General features: G+C 33.9%; 1 protein-coding gene across 1 annotated transcript in view; it reads left to right on the top strand.

The window, feature by feature from the left end:
• The window catches only part of RASA1 (RAS p21 protein activator 1), a 107,505-nt gene that overhangs the window by 78,993 nt on the left and 9,018 nt on the right, over positions 1-19,494 (top strand). The window contains exons 10-20 of the mRNA XM_056112443.1: positions 326-446; positions 1,603-1,759; positions 7,585-7,672; positions 9,470-9,547; positions 11,775-11,932; positions 12,304-12,380; positions 13,914-14,086; positions 14,424-14,583; positions 15,976-16,118; positions 17,392-17,507; positions 18,114-18,200. Of these exons, the coding sequence (XP_055968418.1) occupies positions 326-446; positions 1,603-1,759; positions 7,585-7,672; positions 9,470-9,547; positions 11,775-11,932; positions 12,304-12,380; positions 13,914-14,086; positions 14,424-14,583; positions 15,976-16,118; positions 17,392-17,507; positions 18,114-18,200 (1,358 nt within the window). The remainder of the gene's footprint in view (positions 1-325; positions 447-1,602; positions 1,760-7,584; positions 7,673-9,469; positions 9,548-11,774; positions 11,933-12,303; positions 12,381-13,913; positions 14,087-14,423; positions 14,584-15,975; positions 16,119-17,391; positions 17,508-18,113; positions 18,201-19,494) is intronic.

Below are 19,494 nucleotides of genomic sequence, written 5' to 3'. Positions count from 1 at the left end.
AAATTTGCTTTTAGTGCAGATTACTAGTTTGCATTGGGTTGGTAGGAATTCCTACTTTCGTAACAAAAGTGTTTTCCTATAAAACACAATAGAACTGAGTGTATTTTTTAAAAAAACTTACTGGTTGCTCATGTTCCTGATAAATGGAAAGGGAACTTGTTTAAGATTTTCTTTGGAACGCATTATGTCTCAGTATATTAGCTTATTTTATATTTGAATATTAAATGATTTTAATACCCAAAAAATGGTCTTTTTTATAGTTTGGTAGATTTTTACTTTATTTCCATTAATTCATGAAATAATCATGTTATTTTTAAAACTTTAGGATCAGGAACAAGTACTCAATGATACAGTGGATGGGAAAGAAATCTATAATACAATTCGTCGTAAAACAAAGGATGCCTTTTATAAAAATATTGTTAAAAAAGGTTATCTTCTAAAAAAGGGTAAGTGTTAAACTTTAAAGATTAAAGATGTTGGGCCAGAGAGAGAGAGAGAGAATACAAAAGGGTGAGGCACCAAGTGCCTTGCTTGTTGCTGACTCCTGTTAGATCCTAGAACCACATAAATCTTCTGAACACTGCCAGGAATTAGTGATCCCTGAGTGCAGAGCTAGGTGCAAGCTCTAAGCATGGCAGAAGGGGCCCAACTATCTACCCCCAAATAAAATAAATAATAAATAATAGAAGATTGTTCTAGTATTTCACATTAACTTTTATGAAAGATGTATAATAAGTATTGGGCATAAGATTTATCACTGACATGATGATGTCTTTTAATCTCAAGATTAAAAAGAGCTTTAATCTTGGTAACCATAAAATTTTTAGTATATTAAAACAACATTTCCAACTATTTTAAGAAATGAGCTTATATACTTCCAAGTATCATTTAAAGACCATCCTGAGATTGTTTCTGGTGGTACAAAAGTCTTTGATTCTTTAGCTTCTGAGTACCTAATTTTTTTATTTTTAAAGAGAAATATCATATGGTTGGAGGATGTGCTCAGTTTTTAGTTTTTATTATGATTGGAAAAGAATCCTCTTAAACCAGTATTTCAGAGGTTTGAGCACCTTGAACTCTTCAAAGATAAAGTGCACTTTCTTGTCCTTTATGAATCAGTAAGACAGACTACAGGGGCTGAGAGATAATAGAGCGATTTGGGACTTGTGCCCATTGTGCACCCAAACTGGGTTTGAGTCTTAGCACCACGTAGCCCTCTAAGCGCTGCTGGATGTGGCCCTAGTAGCTCCTGAGTTCCACCGAGTGTCCCGGTAAATCCGCGGCACAACAGGTCTTAGCCTGAGGTGCACTGGCATCCTTGGCCCTTGCACTGGATCATGACCTGTTTGGGTGAGAATTGTTGTTGTGGTACTGACTTCTGATCACCACTTCAAAGACCCCTCTTTCTGGATGAAATCACAACCCTATATTAAAAAAAGTTTCTTTTTCTCTGCAGATAAAATAGACATACTTTCTCAGGAGCATTAATGTGCTACAAAGCTTTGAAATAAAAAGTTTAAATCCTTATTTTTAATAATTTTAATAATAAGATTTCACAGTTTGTTTGCATAAGGGAAACATTTCTCTTTTGTTTTTTAACAGGCAAAGGAAAACGGTGGAAAAATTTATATTTTATTTTAGAGGGCAGTGATGCTCAACTTATTTATTTTGAAAGTGAAAAACGAGCTACAAAACCCAAAGGATTAATAGATCTCAGTGTATGTTCTGTCTATGTTGTTCATGATAGTCTTTTTGGCAGGTAAGAAGTTGGTTTTCTATTTCTTCCTGGAATTGTAGATTATTATGAAGTACAGAAAATCATGTTTTAAGATTTGAAAGTCATCTAAAAGTGTCAGAATTTTTAGGGTAATTTTTGTCTTCTTTATTTACTTTGAAACTTTAACTTTTGTGTGAAAGTCTATTCCTGGGGCCAGAGAGATTTTTAAAGTGGGTAAGATGTTGACCGGAGAGATTTTTTAGCAAGGTGTTTGCCGTGTACGTAACTGACCCAGTAGAGATTCCTGAGTGCAGAGCCAGGAGTAGCCAGGTTTGGCCGCAGAACAAACAAAAATATTCCACTCAATGCCTCTTTTGCAAACCACAACACCCAAAAGGAGAGAGAGAACAAAAGGGAATGCCCTGCCACAGAGGCAGGGTGGGATGGGGGAGGTTGGGGTGGGAGGAATACTGGGACCCGTGCTGGTGGAAAATGGGCACTGGTGGAGGGATGGGTATTTGATCATTGTATAATTGAAAACCAAGCACAAAAATTTGTAGGTCTACAACTGTACCTCGTGGTGTTTCACTAATAAAAATTAAAAAAATAATAAAAATAAAAAATAATATCCCACTCCAAGTATCATATGGAGGTCTTTGAAATGAGAGCCTTTGTAATAAAATACTTGATATTTATTATGTTTCTTCCCTGTCCAATCACTAATCTTTGGGAGAGTGAGTAATTATTTGATCACGTTCTTCAGTAACTCAATGTATCTATAGTATGTTGTTGTACTATTGACTTGATAGACATAGTCCCAAGAAATTTGACATTAAGAAGCAGTTATATTAATGCTGTTTCAATAGGAAAGGAGGAAAGGATTTTGTGTTTAAATCAATAAATTTTTCTTGCATTTATGCAGTTTAAGAAATATTAATAAAAATAAACCAAAAGCAAATTCTGAATACACAAATCTAGCTTTTTATAATTTCTAGGTTTTACTTAGCAAGAATGCCTTTCTCTACCTGTCACCATTAGTGTTATCTATTAGTAATCCATTCCAGAGAATTTTTTGGATTTTGCTTTTTTGGATTACACCTGGCGATGCTCAAGGTTACACCTGGCTCTGTGCTTAGGAATTACCTCTAGTGGTGCCCCGGGAGACCATATGGGATGCCAGGGATTGAACCTGGGTCAGCCCTGTGCAAGGCAAACACCCTACCTACTGTACTATTGCTCCAGCCCCTCCAGAGTTATTTTAGGCAGACTTATCACCTTTGTTACCCACAAAAAGCAAAATCCAAAAAATCCAAAAAATACAAAGCGATTGAGGCATCTCTGTTTTACACCTAAAACTTGGATGATGTTTCCCATAGGCAAATCTGATTTTATCTTATTTAATTTGGAAAACTTCTAGAAATAACTGCAGAACTTATAACCTTTTAATTTTTTTACAAAACTTTGTAAGATCACATTGCTGCTATTTTTTCCCTTTCCCTTTCTTAGTTGTTGTTGCTATGACCAGGGGTCACTTTGAAATTGTGGTTCTTAATGTACATTTTGGTACTAGTACCACCAGGAATTGTACTTCATGCAGTGCTCACATACATGACTGGTGTGCTGAAAAATTATACTCTATTTTTTTGCCATTCTGCTTGGAAATTGTTAACTGTATGTTTGCAGACCCGCTTCTCCTCCCTTCTCTCCACAAATAAAAGGGAAATTCTTTATTGTTATGAAATATTTTCTGTTATGAAATATTTTCAGTAGTACATTAGAAAATCAAATTCAAAGATAGACACTTGTTATATACTGATGAATCTACACATGTTGGATAAATATTTAGAAGTAAATTCTTGGTTATTCAAAGAAGTACTTAGAGGAATCAAGGATCAAGTATTCAACAGCAAGTGAATCTTTTGAAACAAAGAAGACATTACTGGAGAATAGAGAGACAGTATTTAAATTTGGTTGTTGTTGGTGCTTCTTAAGAAACATGGGAAGATTTTATGTCAAATTCATTCTAGAAAATATGCAAATGCAGCACTACTCAAGTAAAAGCTTTGAAACTGAATTGTATATATGGTACCAGGTGACAAAAATTCTCTAAAACAACTTTGGTTATGATTTCATTTTTACGGGGAGGAAATAATATTAGGATATCACTCTATTAATGCCTAGATATCTGTCAGCGGTTTGAAACAAAAAAAAAAATCATAGCTTGCTTCTTGAGTAAAGGTTCTTACTGAAGGTGACCTTTAAGAATTTGAAGTTATTTCTAAACCTGTTATGTATGAAGAAGTGATACTCATGGGAGCTAAGCACAAATCTCATTTTAAAAAGTTTTTTTTTCTCCAAGTTCACCATCATTTAGATTTTTTGTGAACCTTAAAAATTATTGAGATGCAGCAAGGATGAATGCCAAGGAAAATCCCACATTTAATGTATATTTCAAGAAAGTGAAAAAAAATACCTCTATTAGATAATAAGTAAGTAAAGTAAAAAGTAAAGGCCCTCCCGTTGATCGTCGATTTGCTCGAGCAGGCCCAGTAACGTCTCCATTGGAGACTAAGACTAGCAAAAAATAGGTTGCGGACAAGTTACACATCAAAATGCAAATATTACAGCACAGTAGGGGAATTTGTAAATAATGTTATCTTTTCCTTATTAATTTGAGTTGCTGTTGCTTTTTATAAGCATAGAGTTTACTGTTTACCTTTAGCATTAGGGAAAAGTCTTGGATAAAAGTTTACGGCAATTCTCTTCAACTAGTGGTTAGTCTGCATGAAACTGTCATAGCACCTCCAATAAAGATTTTAAATGTTGAAACTGCAGTGGTTATAAATGTCAGTCAGTCTTACCTATTGGAGTAAGGAAACCATGTAGGATGCCAAACCATCTAGTGATAGTACAGTGATGCACCCTACGCACTGTACTATCTCTTAGGCCCCCTCAATGAAAATTTTTGTGAATATAAATTGTGGGAATTTTACATCTTTTGGTAGATTGAATCTTCACTGTTTCATCTTCACATAGGAAAGGTCATTTTGATATATATTAAATTTTAACAGCAGTCATTTTCTTCAGTATTTTAAACACCATCAGAGCCATCCCACGTATGTCCAGGCATCACATCAAGGCTACACTCAGTGATTCATGAGAGACCATACATGAAAAGATTTTTTAACCTTTCGTAAGTGTTTAGCTTGCCCTTAGAGTATTTTGCTATGGTTTCCAAATACTAAAATATTTTGTTAAAGTAAAAGTATTATTAAAAATATGCATGTCTTTAAAATTTTAAAAACAGTATTATATTGAATAGAAGTTGTGAGAGTGGACAACCTTGTCTTTTTCCCGGATCTTAGAGGGAAGACTCTTAGTTTTCCCTGTTGAAAATAATGCTTGTGGTGAGCTTGTGGTAGATGGCTTAGATTATACCGGAAGGAAAGTTCCTTCGACTCCCATTTTGTGGAGAGATTTTATCATAAATGAATGCTGCATCTTGTTGAATGCTTTCTCTGCATTTGTTGATAGAATCATACTGTTTTTATCTTTCCTTTTATTGACATGGTGTATTATGTTGATTTACTTGCGAGTGTTGAACCATCCTTGCATCCCCTGGATGAATCCTACTTGGTCATGGTGTCTGATCTTTTTGATGAGTTGTTGGATTCTGTTTGCTAGTATTTTGTTGAGGAACTTCGCCTCTGTGTTCATCAGGGATATCAGCCTGAAATTCATTCTCTCTCTCTCTCTCTCTCTCTCTCTCTCTCTCTCTCTCGTTGTGTGTGTGGGTGGGTATGCTTTCTCTGTCTGCTTCTGGTATTAGGGTGATATCTGCCTTATAGAAACTGGAAGTGTTTGTTTTTTCAGTTTCCTGAAAAAGCTTGAGCAGGATTAGGAGTAGTTCCTCTTTAAAGGTTTGGAAGAAGTCACTAGTGAATCCATCTAGGCCACGGCTTTTGTTTTTAGGGGGACTTTTGATTACTATTTTAATTTCCTTGATAGTGATAGGTCTCTCTAGATATTCAAAATCTTCTTGGGTTAGCCTTGGGAGATTATAGGAGTCCAGGAATTTATCCATTTCTGCGAAGTTCTCTTGTTTCATGGCATAAAGATTCTCAAAGTAATCTCTGAATTTTTGTGGTTTCTATTGTGATGTCCCCCTTTTCATTTCTGATTCTGTTTATTAGGGTAGGACAGTATCAGGTTACAAAATCAGTACCCAAAATTCCATGGCTATATACAAATAATGACAGAGAAGAAAGAAATATTAAAAAAAAAATCCTGGTCACAATATTGCCTCAAAAAATCAAGTACTTAAGAATCAGCTTAACTAATGAAGTGAAGGACCCATACGAAACACTACTTCAAGAAATAAGAGGGGCGGGGGGCTGGAGTGATAGCACAGCGGGGTAGGGCACGCAGCCAACCTGGGTTCAATTCTCAGCATCCCATCTGGTCCCCCTCGCACTGCCAGGAGTAATTACTGAATGCAGAGCCAGGAGTAACCCCTGAGCATCCCCAGGTGTGACCCGAAAGAAAAAAAAAAAGAGGACACTAGGAAATGGAAACACATTCTCTTGCTCATGGATCCAGAGGATTAACATCGTTAAAATGGCAATTCTCCCCACAGCATTATACAGCTTCAGCCCAGTCCCTAAAAGGATACCCGTGACATATTTTCAGACAAAATTCCTGAAATTCATATGGAACAAGAAACCCCCACAAATAGCTAAAGCAGTCCTTGGGAAATAGAAGATGGGTGCATCACCCTCCCCAACTTCAAACTGTACTACAAAGCAGTAGTAATTAAGACAGCATGGTATTGGAATAGAAATTGACTTGCAGACCAATAGAATAGAGATGAATTTTCTGATATAGACCCTCAAGTATATGATCACTTAATCTTTGATAAAGGAGCAAGAAATGTGAAGTGAAGCAAGGAGAGTCTCTTAACAGTGGTTCTGGGAAAACTGGAGAGGTACATATGAAAAAAAAATGTGAACTCATACTTCTAATGCCAGGCACAAAAATCAAAAAATGGATTAAAGACCTCAGTATCAGACCTGAGGTACATGGAAGAAAATGCAGGCAAAACCCTCCATGATATTGAAGCTAAAGGCGTCTTTAAGGATGACCACCACTCTTCAGGAAATTGAAAACAAACATAAACAAATGGGACATTAAACTAAGAAGCTTATGCACCGCAAAGGAAATGGTGACCAAAATACAGAGAGAGCCCACAGAATGGGAAAAAATATTTACCCAGTACCCATTAGATAAGGAGTTAATATCCATGATGTACAAGACACTGGTAGAATTGTACAAGAAAAAAACTTCCTGGGACCGGAGCGATAGTACAGTGGGGTAGGGTATTTGCCTTGCACACAGCCAACCCACGTTCAATCCCCACCATCCCATATGGTCCCCTGAGAACCGCCAGGAGTAACCCCTGTGCATTGCCAGGTGTTACCCAAGAAGCAATAAACAAGTAACAGTGCATATAAGTATTTTATGGCATTGTAAAGAAATTAATACCATGTTATTTATTTCAGAGCTTTTGAACATGCTTTATTCTTTCTAGCATTTTGTACTTCCTAGCATTTTTGTGTTTTTTTTGCATTCTTTTATTTCTAGTGTTTTTACAAATTAATTTACATTGTACTTTTAAAAATTTACATTGATGAAATGGCAATAGTGTACATTAAGTTTTCTAAGGTACATACTGCTAATAGCCTCTTCTAAAAGTAATTTTCTCATAAAATGGAGTATTTTTCTAAATGAAAAATTATGTCAGTTTTGCCTAAATTGTTGTAAATGTGTCAGTATTAATTTTTCTTTTATTTTTTCCTTGTATTTTAAAGGCCCAACTGTTTTCAGATAGTAGTTCAGCACTTTAGTGAAGAACATTACATCTTTTACTTTGCAGGAGAAACTCCAGAACAAGCAGAGGTAAATTGTTCTCAGTCTATTAAGCCACATACTCGTTCTAATTGGAATGAAGAACTGTTTCACCTAAGATAAAGTGATTAAATAGAATATTGATAGTTTGCTATGTTGAAGGAATGAAGCCTTTATATATAATTTCTTTTAAGAAATAAAAAATAGTTTTAGAAATTAAAACTTTAAAAATTCACTTTTAAGTATTCTATGATGTTGATTCCAATCATATGTTAATTTTAAAAGAACTGAGAATGTTCTTTTAAAATCCTCTCGGAGAAGAGGCTACACATAATTGTCACTATAATTGAAAGGTGAGCCTGTTTCTGTAACAAGCATTCTTTATTGGTTGACCTCGTGTCTGAAAGTAGTTCAGGAATCATTGAAAGATAATTTAGGAAGTATCTGGTTTGTTTGTTTGTTTTTTCCATCAAGTCTAGAATGTATAATGCTTTAAACACCATGTGAAATGTGCTCCAAATGTTTTAAAATCTCATTTAAAACTATTTTTACATATCAAATCATAATACTTCTGGGGTGGTTAGTGTTATCCTATATTATGTGACTTTACTTCTGCTTATATTCAATGGAAGGAATTTAAAGGTGTTTACGAGATCAAAGGAAGTCACTTCGTTGGAAAGATAATTTCCTGACTCTGGACTCCTGAAAATTTTTATCCTGATATGGACTCATGATTCAAATTAAGAAAATATCTTAGACTGTAGAACCAAGTTGATGAATGAGTCATTTTATTTTATAACTCAACATGCTTCAAGGCTTTACGGAAATGTCAATTAAAGACTCATGAATAACTCACAAAAAGATTCTTTTGTGGGTCTGTATCTAAGTTGCAGAGATAATTATGAGAGTTCAAGAGATTTTGATAACTTAGATTTTTTAATTAAAAACTGGAAAAAATGTAATTTTTTAAACTTTTTTTTCTGATTATTGTACTGTGTTCCCATCTTTTACCTGGTTGTCATCTCAGGTTGTATGTTTTCCATTAGTTACATAAATAGAACATTTTTAACCGTTCTTATCAACATTAATTCATATTCCATATTTCTATTTACCAACTTAAAGTCCAAAAACATACTCAGTGGTGTATCTGTTTTTATTATTGTATTGGAGTGTAGGGTCTTTGGTTACTCAGTTTCTTAAAAAAGGTATGGTAATAGATTTGATCACAATTTACTCTTAAAATATTCTATAAACATTAAAATAAATCATATTTATTGAACTAGCCAAGGAACTAAAAATATAATTGAATACAGGAATTGTATAGAACTTTCTAGAAACTTGTAATCTGAAGTGAAATACTTAGATTTATTTTTAAGTAAACTTGGCATTTTTCTGTTCAGGCTATTAGATAAGCACTTAAATTTCTACTTTAAGATTTTTTTAAAGCCAGCAATGTATTTGAAAGATTTAACATATAATCCAATGCTCCTTATATTCTTCTACCTTTGCTATGGTCTAAAGGAAAAAATTAGATTCATTATCATCATGCATTCCTCAAATTATGAATTGGTTTTATAAAATCAGCACTTGTTTCATAAAGTATATCAAATTTTAATTCTGTCTTGTGTACCTTAACTATACATAAATTTTAGTTGTGACTAATTACTAGTTACTGGTGCATATTATTAGGTGCAGATATTCTGTGTATACAAATAATGATCCAGAGAAAGAAGTGTTCAATTTGAACAAAAATTAATAACTGGAAGTTAATAAACTATATAGTATACTTCTTGAACTTTTTGCATATATCTGTATGCATGTATTTATTTAGTTTTTATCTTTTGGTAGGACTGGATGAAAGGTCTTCAGGCATTTTGCAATTTACGGAAAAGTAGTCCAGGAACATCTAATAAACGCTTGCGTCAGGTGAAATTCTTCTTTTGTTCTGTCACTGTTTATTTTTATTTCTATATAAATCATATGGGCAGGAACCTCAAGTGCTTAAGAATTTTATGATACAGTCTTCTTAGTCATCTTAAAGCCACACTTTATTCAGTGGCAGAAAAAAAGAGTTCTACATAGAAGATAGTATTCCTTTATGTCCTTGATGGATATTAGTCCATATTACCGTCTTTTCAGCCATACAGCATGTATTTCCATTTCCTCACCTTTTTGAAACATCATAAAACCTACAACAAAACCATTCTGTTATGTACTATCATTATTTTTTCTTTAATAAATTTTTATGGCTGCTTAGAGTAGAAGAACTAAGATTAAAGAAAATAACTTAGATAACCAATTCCAGTAAAATTGCATAAATTTTTGTAGGTGCCATACTGAAACCATAACATATCCTACATGTTCATTTATGGGAGATACAGCTGAGATTTTACTTTAATGGTATATAAAGTAAACTTTATACCCTCTTTTTCTTTGCTTTTTTCTCTATAGTTATCCCTAGTAACTGGACACTTTTGTAGGTTTGAGAAAAGTTAAGTGTAGTGTTTTAATCAACGTAGAATTCTATTTATGGGAATTTCTTGTTTAATTTTTTTAGAAGTTTATAGAAGTTATATTCCCTTTATAAATCGTATCCATAAGAATATTTAATAATAAAGCTAATTATATATTAGTTACTATTCAGTCTCAGAACATTTTAACCTTTCTATAATGTCTGAAAATCAGATTTTTTGCCAATGTGTCTTTTATAAAGCTTTGATCATGAAATTGTCATTTGTAAATAATACTGTGGTATGCATTGTTTGACCCTTTTACACATACTATCCTTTCATGTGTAAAGGTTCTTTCACTTTACACATTATTTTTTGCTGTATAGACTTTCTCCTAATTATGTGTTTAAGAAAGGTGAGGTTGAAGCTTACATGGTCTTGGATAAGCTTATAGGCAGTGAAAGGGAGAGGATTTTATCTTTGAAAGTAGGTGGTTTAAGCATTGAAATGAAAATCACTAAAAAGCTTTTTTGAATATGTATCCTTTTCTGTAGAATGAGTAGGTAGAACCGTTGTTGTAAAAATAGTTTATAACTGAAACTATAGAAAATGAAATCTTCTAGATGAGCTTTATATGGCACATGGATTTTGATTTATATTATGATACTTTTTTTTTCCCTGTTTTGGTCACACCCAGCGATGTACAGGGGTTACTCCTGGCTCTGCACTCAGGAGTTACTCCTGGCTGTGCTCAGGGAACCATATAGGATGCTGGGAATCGAACCCAGGTTGGCTGTGTGCAAGGCAAACGCCCTACCCGCTATGCTATCGCTCCAGCCAGTATTATGTTACTTTTCAAAGAAATTTTCAGCTATCTTTTTTTTCTGAACCATTTGCTTTGTGGCAGAAAAGATTGTCATTATTTCCTCAAAAATATAATTGGAGTTTTTTTTTTGTTTGTTTTTTTTTTTTTTTTTTTTTTTTTTTGCTTTTTGGGTCACACCTGGCAATGCTCGGGGGTTACTCCTGGCTGTGCACTCAGGAATTACTCCTGGCGGTGTTCAGGGGACCGTATGGGATACCAGAGTTCGAACCCGGGTCGGCTGTGTGCAGGGCAAACGCACTACCCGCTGTACTATCACTCAAGTCACTTTCATCAGTATTTTAAGCAGGGAGTATTATAATTTTTTTAATGTTGTATTAGAAAATAAATTGGGGAGGGTGTGCTTCAACCACACCCAGCAGTGGTCAGACTTTGTGCTCAGAAATCCTGGAGCTGCTTGAAGGGGCTGCTGGAAATTGGACCAGGCTCAAGCACCTGCAAGGCAAGCATAGTAACCCCTGTGTTTAAAAATACATTAAAAAAATTAATACTGTTTTCCCCTTTTCGGTTACACCTAATGGTGCTTTAGCCCAGAGGCTGGAGAAACATTAGCCAATAGATGGCTCCCAGCTTAGAGCACCGTGTGCTAAAGATCAACCCAGCGCTCCTTCCTGGAAAACAAGCGCTCCAGTTTGTTGAGCTCTCTCCCTCAGCCCTGGAATGTTGTAATTTTATGTCACATAAAAGAGAAAATAGAAGTGGAGGGCATATTTTCTGAATAAGGAGGGAAAATAAGTTATTATTGGGGGTTTTGTGCATATATTGTTTTTTATACCTATAAGTCTTGAAATCCATGTAACAATTTTTGTGTTTTCTTTAGGTCAGCAGTCTTGTTTTACATATTGAAGAAGCCCATAAACTTCCAGTAAAACATTTTACTAATCCATATTGTAACATCTACCTGAATAGTGTTCAAGTAGCAAAAACTCATGCAAGAGAAGGGCAAAACCCGGTATGGTCAGAAGAGTTTGTTTTTGAGTAAGTCATTATTACTTTAAATTATTTTTATATAGTACATTCATTATTTTTTTTCCAATGATAGTTTTTGACCTTTGTTGGTATTCTCTGATTTTGGATTTTACCTACGCTGCTCTGTTTTACTAAGGCATTCATTGTTACTGATTAAGTCCCATATGCATACAACATAATTATAAAATGGCTTCCAAGATTTACTTTAGATTATAAAGATGGTAGGAAAATGTTATTTGCTTGTCGGAATTTCTATAAACCAAATAAAATACATTATGAATCACAGAAATAGGGAGATTGATTTATACTAGTAATAAAGGAATTAGATAAGCTGAATCCGGAACACATTTTATTTATTCCTTTTCTCCTTGTTCTTTCAGTGATCTTCCTCCCGACATCAACAGGTTTGAGATAACGCTTAGTAATAAAACAAAGAAAAGCAAAGATCCTGATATCTGTAAGTTGTTAGAGAAATTTTATCTACATCAAAAAACTAGGATGTGTGTAATGAAATGTAATCTAAAATGGAAACTAAGCATTAATAGAAACAGTAAAAACAATATAATTTGAGAATTTCTATTCTTCTAAAAATGCTAATATTTGAAAATATATCTCAGGAAAAGACCAAATATTGTATGTATTGTAAGTTCTTAAGTTTAAGTTATTTTCCTATCAACCATCTCTTTCCCAATGAATTTTAAAAAAAAGCCATGTTTATCTTTTCTCTGGCACTTTCCCTATTCCTTCATTCTACTTTTTAGTTTGCACTTGTAGGCAAATGAAAAGAAGTCTTGGGGTCCAGAGAACTAGTATAGAGATTAAGCTGCATTTCTTACACCCAGCCAAACCCAGTTCCTTCTATAAGCAGTGCTTAGAGTACCCGAGCACCACCGTGATTCCTACACCATTGGTGTAGCCCAGCACCCCAACTACTCCAGAAAAAAAAAGCATACTTGTATTATCCCCTTCTTCTATTTATTTACTGATGACAACAAACCCTTCCAGTTCTCAGCAGCACTTTCTCCTATCTGTTGCTGAAATGGGAAGTAGTGAAATTTAGCAATTCACATCAGAGTGATTTAGGCTAATACCTTCTTATACTCAGGCTTGAGGAAAGAAGTAACATTTATTAACAGATCAAAGTCTACATCTTCCTCTATAAAATCTTTATTCTGTAATTTTAGAAGTACAGAATAACAGCTATTTGCTAGTTTAAAGGTTTAATAGTTGCTAAATTCTTTTAAGTGATTCCTGTTATGTTGAGGTTAAGTTTGGCTCCCCAGTAATGAAAGAGAATGAATATCCTTTCCTGAACCATTCCTTCCTCTCTTGTTTTCACTATTCATCTCTATATCCTTCTTTCCTTCCATGACAACTTCTCTTAGACCTCTTAAATTATCCATGGGTTTTAAAATAAGCCTATCATCTTAAGGGTTATATGTCTGGAATGTTTCTTAACCTCCACATGCTGAATTAAATATTCTCTGCACTTCAGTCATATTAACCACTGCCACAGTGCTTACCACACTGTACTATAATTGATTTTTTGCCTTTTTGACTAAACTGATCTCCATGCAAGTCAGAGACTGTTTTAATCATATCAGTATCCCTGCCTATATAGAGTATGGTACAAACAGGCATACGTTAACTAAGCATTTAGTTTGTAATACCATTGGCAACCTTCTCTCCCACTCCTTTTGTCCCCTTCCCCTTTTGTGGGAGCGGGGATACATCACTGGTAGTGCTCAGGGCTTACTTCTGGCTCTCCTCAGGGATCACTCCTGATGTTGGTCAGAGGATATGCAGTGGCAGGGATTGAACTATGGTTGGCTGTGTACAGAGCAGGTCCTTTAACTGCTATGCTGTTTCTTTGACCCAACAACTCCTTTAATTAAAAAAACAAAAACGTTAATACCATTAGAAAATAGGTGAAGAAAATTTACTTGTGTGGCTAGTTATGGTTTAATTATTTTCTCTTTTTCTGTCAAAGTATTTATGCGCTGCCAGTTGAGCCGGTTACAGAAAGGGCATGCCACGGATGAGTGGTTTCTGCTCAGCTCTCATATACCGTTAAAAGGTATTGAACCAGGATCTCTGCGTGTCCGAGCACGATATTCTATGGAAAAAATCATGCCAGAAGAAGAATACAGTGAATTTAAAGAGGTATTAGTTACCAGTCTGATTTTTTTCGCAGTCATAACAGAAATTTTAGCATTTATGTTAAGTTTAGTTATGTTATATAAAGTTATGTTAAATTTAATGATTTCGTAGCTTAGTGGCACATTGACAGGCAGAATTGATTGAAAAGCCATGTGGTGGTATGGCTGTTGGTCTTGAGAGAGAAAATATAGACTAGGCACTCATTTTTAAGGAATTTATTTAATAGAACATTTTCCTAACGATAAGAATGTATAGTTATAAGACTGTATGAAAGAATTCCTCTCCAGAGAATTTCACTGAGAGTTTTTACTGTTGTGTACTTTCTTGATGTCATTTCTAGCTTATACTTCAAAAGGAGCTACATGTAGTCTATGCTTTATCACATGTTTGTGGACAGGACCGAACACTACTGGCTAGCATCCTACTGAGGATTTTTCTTCATGAAAAGCTTGAATCATTGTTATTATGTACACTAAATGACAGAGAAATAAGCATGGAAGGTACAGTGTGCATGTTTTGGTGTGATATATATATTTAAACATTGGATTAAATTAGGTTTTATATATCAAGTATGTAAGAATTCTAGCACAGAATGTATTGAGTAGTAAGTCATTTTATAAGTTTCTCTTTTGTCATTAAAAGTTGCAGTGGAATGTCATTACTGATTCTTACATTCCAGCTGATATTTGGGATTAGTATTTCTAATACAGGTTTTTTTGTCCTGGCAAATTAGTAAGAAAAACTACAAATAAAAACTGATTGGAATGTGCTGGAATGTGACTTAGCAGTCCAGTGGATACTTTTCGTGTGTGTTAGTCCCTGGGTTTGATCCCTAGTAACACAAAGGGGGAAAAAAGGGAAAAAATTGATTTGTACATCTAGATCAGTGACATGTAATGCTTGGGTTAAGAATTATTTGCTGTATTTACCATGTTCTCTACTTAGTAATTCATTACACAAATTTAAGTGTTAGGTGGCATTTTATTTATTACTTATCGATGATAATCCAAATACAATATAGTTGCACAAATAGAGCCTGTTATTACTTACAAATATGCCAGAATGACCCATTTCATAACTGCACTTTACTCAGTAAGAATGCTTCTTTTTTGCTTCTACAAATAAAGTGTAAAATGTGAAACTATTTTTCTTTCAGTCATAGAAATGTAAATACATAAATTTGTCAAGAAAGATACAGTGGTAGTACATATTTTACACTGTAGTTGTCTTTTCCAGCAATATGTTTAATAATAAGTCAGCAGCCATGTTTTAGACTAATAAACTACCAGGGTTAATGTTTTATTCTTATTTTGAAATCAGCTCATTTTTCAAAGTATGGAATAAAGTAGAAAGCTGGATTCTAGTTCTAGTTTTTGCATTAACTGACTTAAGTAATATACCCATTTTGAGCTTTATTTTTTTCCCATAAACATGACAGGATTAATTTTTCTTCTGTTTAGGATCTAATGAAATAACTATAAAATTATTTGCGTAGCTAAGCTTATAGAAATATAAGATGTTATAAATACTTAAGCCATATACAAACAAGCATATTCATTGGTAGGAAAATATCAATTCACTGTCCCTGGGAAGATGGGTTAGTTCTCGAGTTTTTTCCTTAACAGGACACAACCTCTGGAACAGCACGTGTGACACTGGAGACCCCCGAGCACTGCCGAGGTGGCACAATGCTAGTCTCTGGCACTGCAGTACCTGAGTAACACCGTATACTCAGGTCCTAGAACTGAACTGCCTGCCCAAATAGTCGTGCATTATCTGGAGTAGACCCAGACCTCCTCTGAGCACCACTTGAGAGCCTTCTCTCCCCCACCCCTGAAAAAGAAAATTGAACTCAGTTTCCACTTTGACTTTCTATCATTACATTTCTTCAGATGAAGCCACTACCTTATTTCGCGCTACCACACTTGCAAGTACGTTGATGGAGCAGTACATGAAAGCCACCGCTACCCAGTTTGTCCATCATGCTTTGAAAGACTCTATTCTAAAGATAATGGAGAGCAAGCAGTCTTGTGAGGTAAGAATTTCATACTTGAAGTATTTCAGCAGAGAGCATGTTTCAATAGGTAATGCTTAATGTATAAAAGTATTATGAAAATTACTCATCAAAGCAGCCATGACTTTAGGTAGAACATAATTGTGCTGAATAAACTTTAGAAAAAGTGCACTTTATTTTTGGATTAAAACCTCAAGTTGAAAGATAAATTATATGCTACTTTCAGAAAATCTAGGTCACACCATTGATGCTTTTCAGGAGACCTTTGTTACATTCCTAGTTTATTTCTGTGTAGTACTTCATAACACCTAGGTTTATCCTTAGAGATTGTGGGGTATAACATAATCCTCCAGAAGCAAATTTGAAACATTCTTTTATAATTATTAAGGCTTTTGTGCAAGTTTTTGGATTCAGTGCAAATCATATTAAGATTAACATAGACTCACATGGCTATCTTACTCTTTTTAGAAAGTAGCTACCAAATGGCTAAGAGAGCAGATGCAAAATTAGTAAAAGAATTGCTCTTGATAATCTGTACCAGTAATTTTTGAATCAGCAGTTTCACTAATGAAATAGAGAAAAATGATGATTTGGTGTTGAAAAGCAGGGGTAACATAAGTGACCTGACCATAAAAGGCAGTACAGAATTGCAGCAAGTCTGCGCAGTCTTTGGATGTTGGGTCCCAGTTTGATGAATCAGGCTTTTATAGATGAACCTGCTCCATTGATTCTAAATCAGAACCCTTAATTTTAAGAGTGAATAGAAAAGTTTTGAGAAAAAGGATTCTGCTTAAGATATTTGATGTTTTATTAGTCATTTGAATAGGACTTAATTTTATTCAGAATTTGTTTTAGTTTTTTTATCAAGTAAAATGAAGATAAGTTTATAATAGTGTGGTGATAGCCCTACTTACTATATTTGTGAATATGTGATCACTAAGGCTATCTTTTTATCTTCTAATTGTGACTATATAAAACATATAAAGCTTTCCGCTGCCTTTAAAAATCTGTAATAAATGAATATAACTTTTAATACTGGCATTAATCCAAAATGAAAATTAATGAATAATCATTGCCTTTTCTTTAGTTGGTAGTTGAGTAGAAGTGAATGATAATAAATCCAGTAGTAGGTCCTTGGAGCAAACTTTAAAATTTACTTTAAAATTCCAATTTATATCCCTTCTAGTTTTCAAATACAAATGGAGATTGAAAATTGGAAAAAAGAGCCTTGAAAACAATTGATTACATTAATCAGTGCCAAAATGCATTTATATTGACTTGTTCCTTCTTTTAGTTAAGTCCATCAAAATTAGAAAAAAATGAAGATGTGAACACTAATTTAGCACACCTACTGAACATACTTTCAGAGCTTGTGGAGAAAATTTTCATGGCTTCAGAAATACTCCCACCGTAAGTGGTGAAATTTTAACGTGATAAGAAATCATCTGCATTTTGAAAATTTGGTAAACATATATCAGGTTTTCCACTATCTTATTATATTCTGATGAAAAAGTTTGCGTTTTTAGAGATGTATTGTGTTTAAGGAAAAGGGTAACATGAAAAAGTGAGTAAAATATTTTACAGTACAAAGAAATATTTTTATGTAGACTAGTATGCCTGATTGATTTAGTAAAGTAAATTATTCAGGGCCTCCTTAAGGGCCTCTGGTGTTAGTAAACTTATTTATAAAGCTGTTTTTACAATTCAGAATCTCCCTAGAACCTGTACAACTTTCACTTTAGTACTTTCTTTTCACATTATTAATATAGAAGGTAATCTAAAAATGGTAAAATACATTCTAGAGTATACAAATGTAAATAATTGGCTATAAATATTGATGAAATTTTTCTTTATTTCTTGCAAATTCCTATTTGCACTTTCAGCCAAGTTCTTTATTGAGGGTTAAAGGTTAGTTGCATTACAATGTGGTGTATCTCATCTGTTAATATTTTGAATGCAATGAGATCAGTACTTTCACTTGCTTTCTGTTTTGAGATAACTGTGTTATTTTGGCAGGACACTGAGATATATTTATGGGTGTTTACAGAAATCTGTTCAGCACAAGTGGCCTACAAATACCACCATGAGAACAAGAGTTGTCAGGTAAGACTCATCAATTTATTATTGCATTGTTATATGTAGCATGCTGTATTTACTATGGAAGACTAAAAATTTTAAAACCTAAATTTATAATTTAAGACCTTAAATGCCAGAGTATTAGTGTTAAAATGTTTCCTAAACTTCGAGGTTTTGAGGAAATTAACATGAGTTGCATAGCTACTCTCTGTATTTTCCAAAAGCCCATTTATTAATTTATAGTTAACTATTGTTTGGGTTGAAACATATTGTTCTAAATAATCTTCAATCAGAGCCTTTTGTTCTGAGACTGTCTTTTTGTACTCGTTGTGCAGTAAGTAGAATTGCTTTGACAAGTCATAAAATTCTGTATTTCTTCAATAGGAACTTCATTATCAGTATTTTAACTTTTCAATGATGAAACTAGATGTAGAGATAAATTTCTAGCCAAATGTTATAAAGAAAGTTAGTGGCTGAAACAAAACTAAAGACAGACCTTCTAAAACCCAATACTAGAGCAGCTAATTGTTATTCCAGCCATTCAAGTTATTGAAGTTATTAAAAACTCTCAGAATAAAATTACCTAATAATGTAATTTGTCATGCTGCTAATCATGTTGTATCCTATAACAAATTTAGGCACCTGCTCTAAAGACAAGTATAATACTATCAGTTTTGAAAGTACATGTTACTCATGCCTGAAACCTAAATTTTGTAAAGAGGCTTCTCTTTTTACAATTGAAAATCTCTCTTGGTTAGTAAAGATATGACACGAATATTTTAAGAATTGTAAATTCACTGTTCCTTGGCTTTAGTGCAATATAGTAGAGTTTTGGCAAAGTTATATGTGATATAAATGATAAAACTGTTCCATAAACTGTAAGTTTCAAACAAGTGAAATTGCTACGCAAACATAACAAGAAGTTGTGTTGTGTGGATTATTTAGTGCTATGGGGCAAACCCAAGGTGATTATTCATTTCTGATCCTAGTATTATCTTTGAACTATTTTATGAGGTAACTGGTATTGCTCTTAAATTTAAAATCACCTGTAAAATCTCTCAGAAAATAGATTTTCACACTGAAATTCTTTCATCATTCTTTGTTACTAGGTTATGATTTAAGACCCATTTAAGCATTGAAGTTTTTTCAAACAATTTATGGAAGATTCTTCATAAGTTAAAGTTTTTTAGATTTAATAATGGCCATGTGTCATAATTATAGTCACTGTCACACTGTCACTGTCCTCCCGTTGTTCATCGATTTTCTCTAGCGGGCCCAGTAACGTCTCCATTGGAGACTTTGTTGTTACTGTGTCTGGCAT

This window comes from Sorex fumeus, unplaced genomic scaffold, assembly GCF_029834395.1.
Source record: "Sorex fumeus unplaced genomic scaffold, SorFum_2.1 ptg000018l, whole genome shotgun sequence".
Classification (NCBI taxonomy): domain Eukaryota; kingdom Metazoa; phylum Chordata; class Mammalia; order Eulipotyphla; family Soricidae; genus Sorex; species Sorex fumeus.
This window is presented reverse-complemented; position numbering and strand designations above follow the sequence as displayed.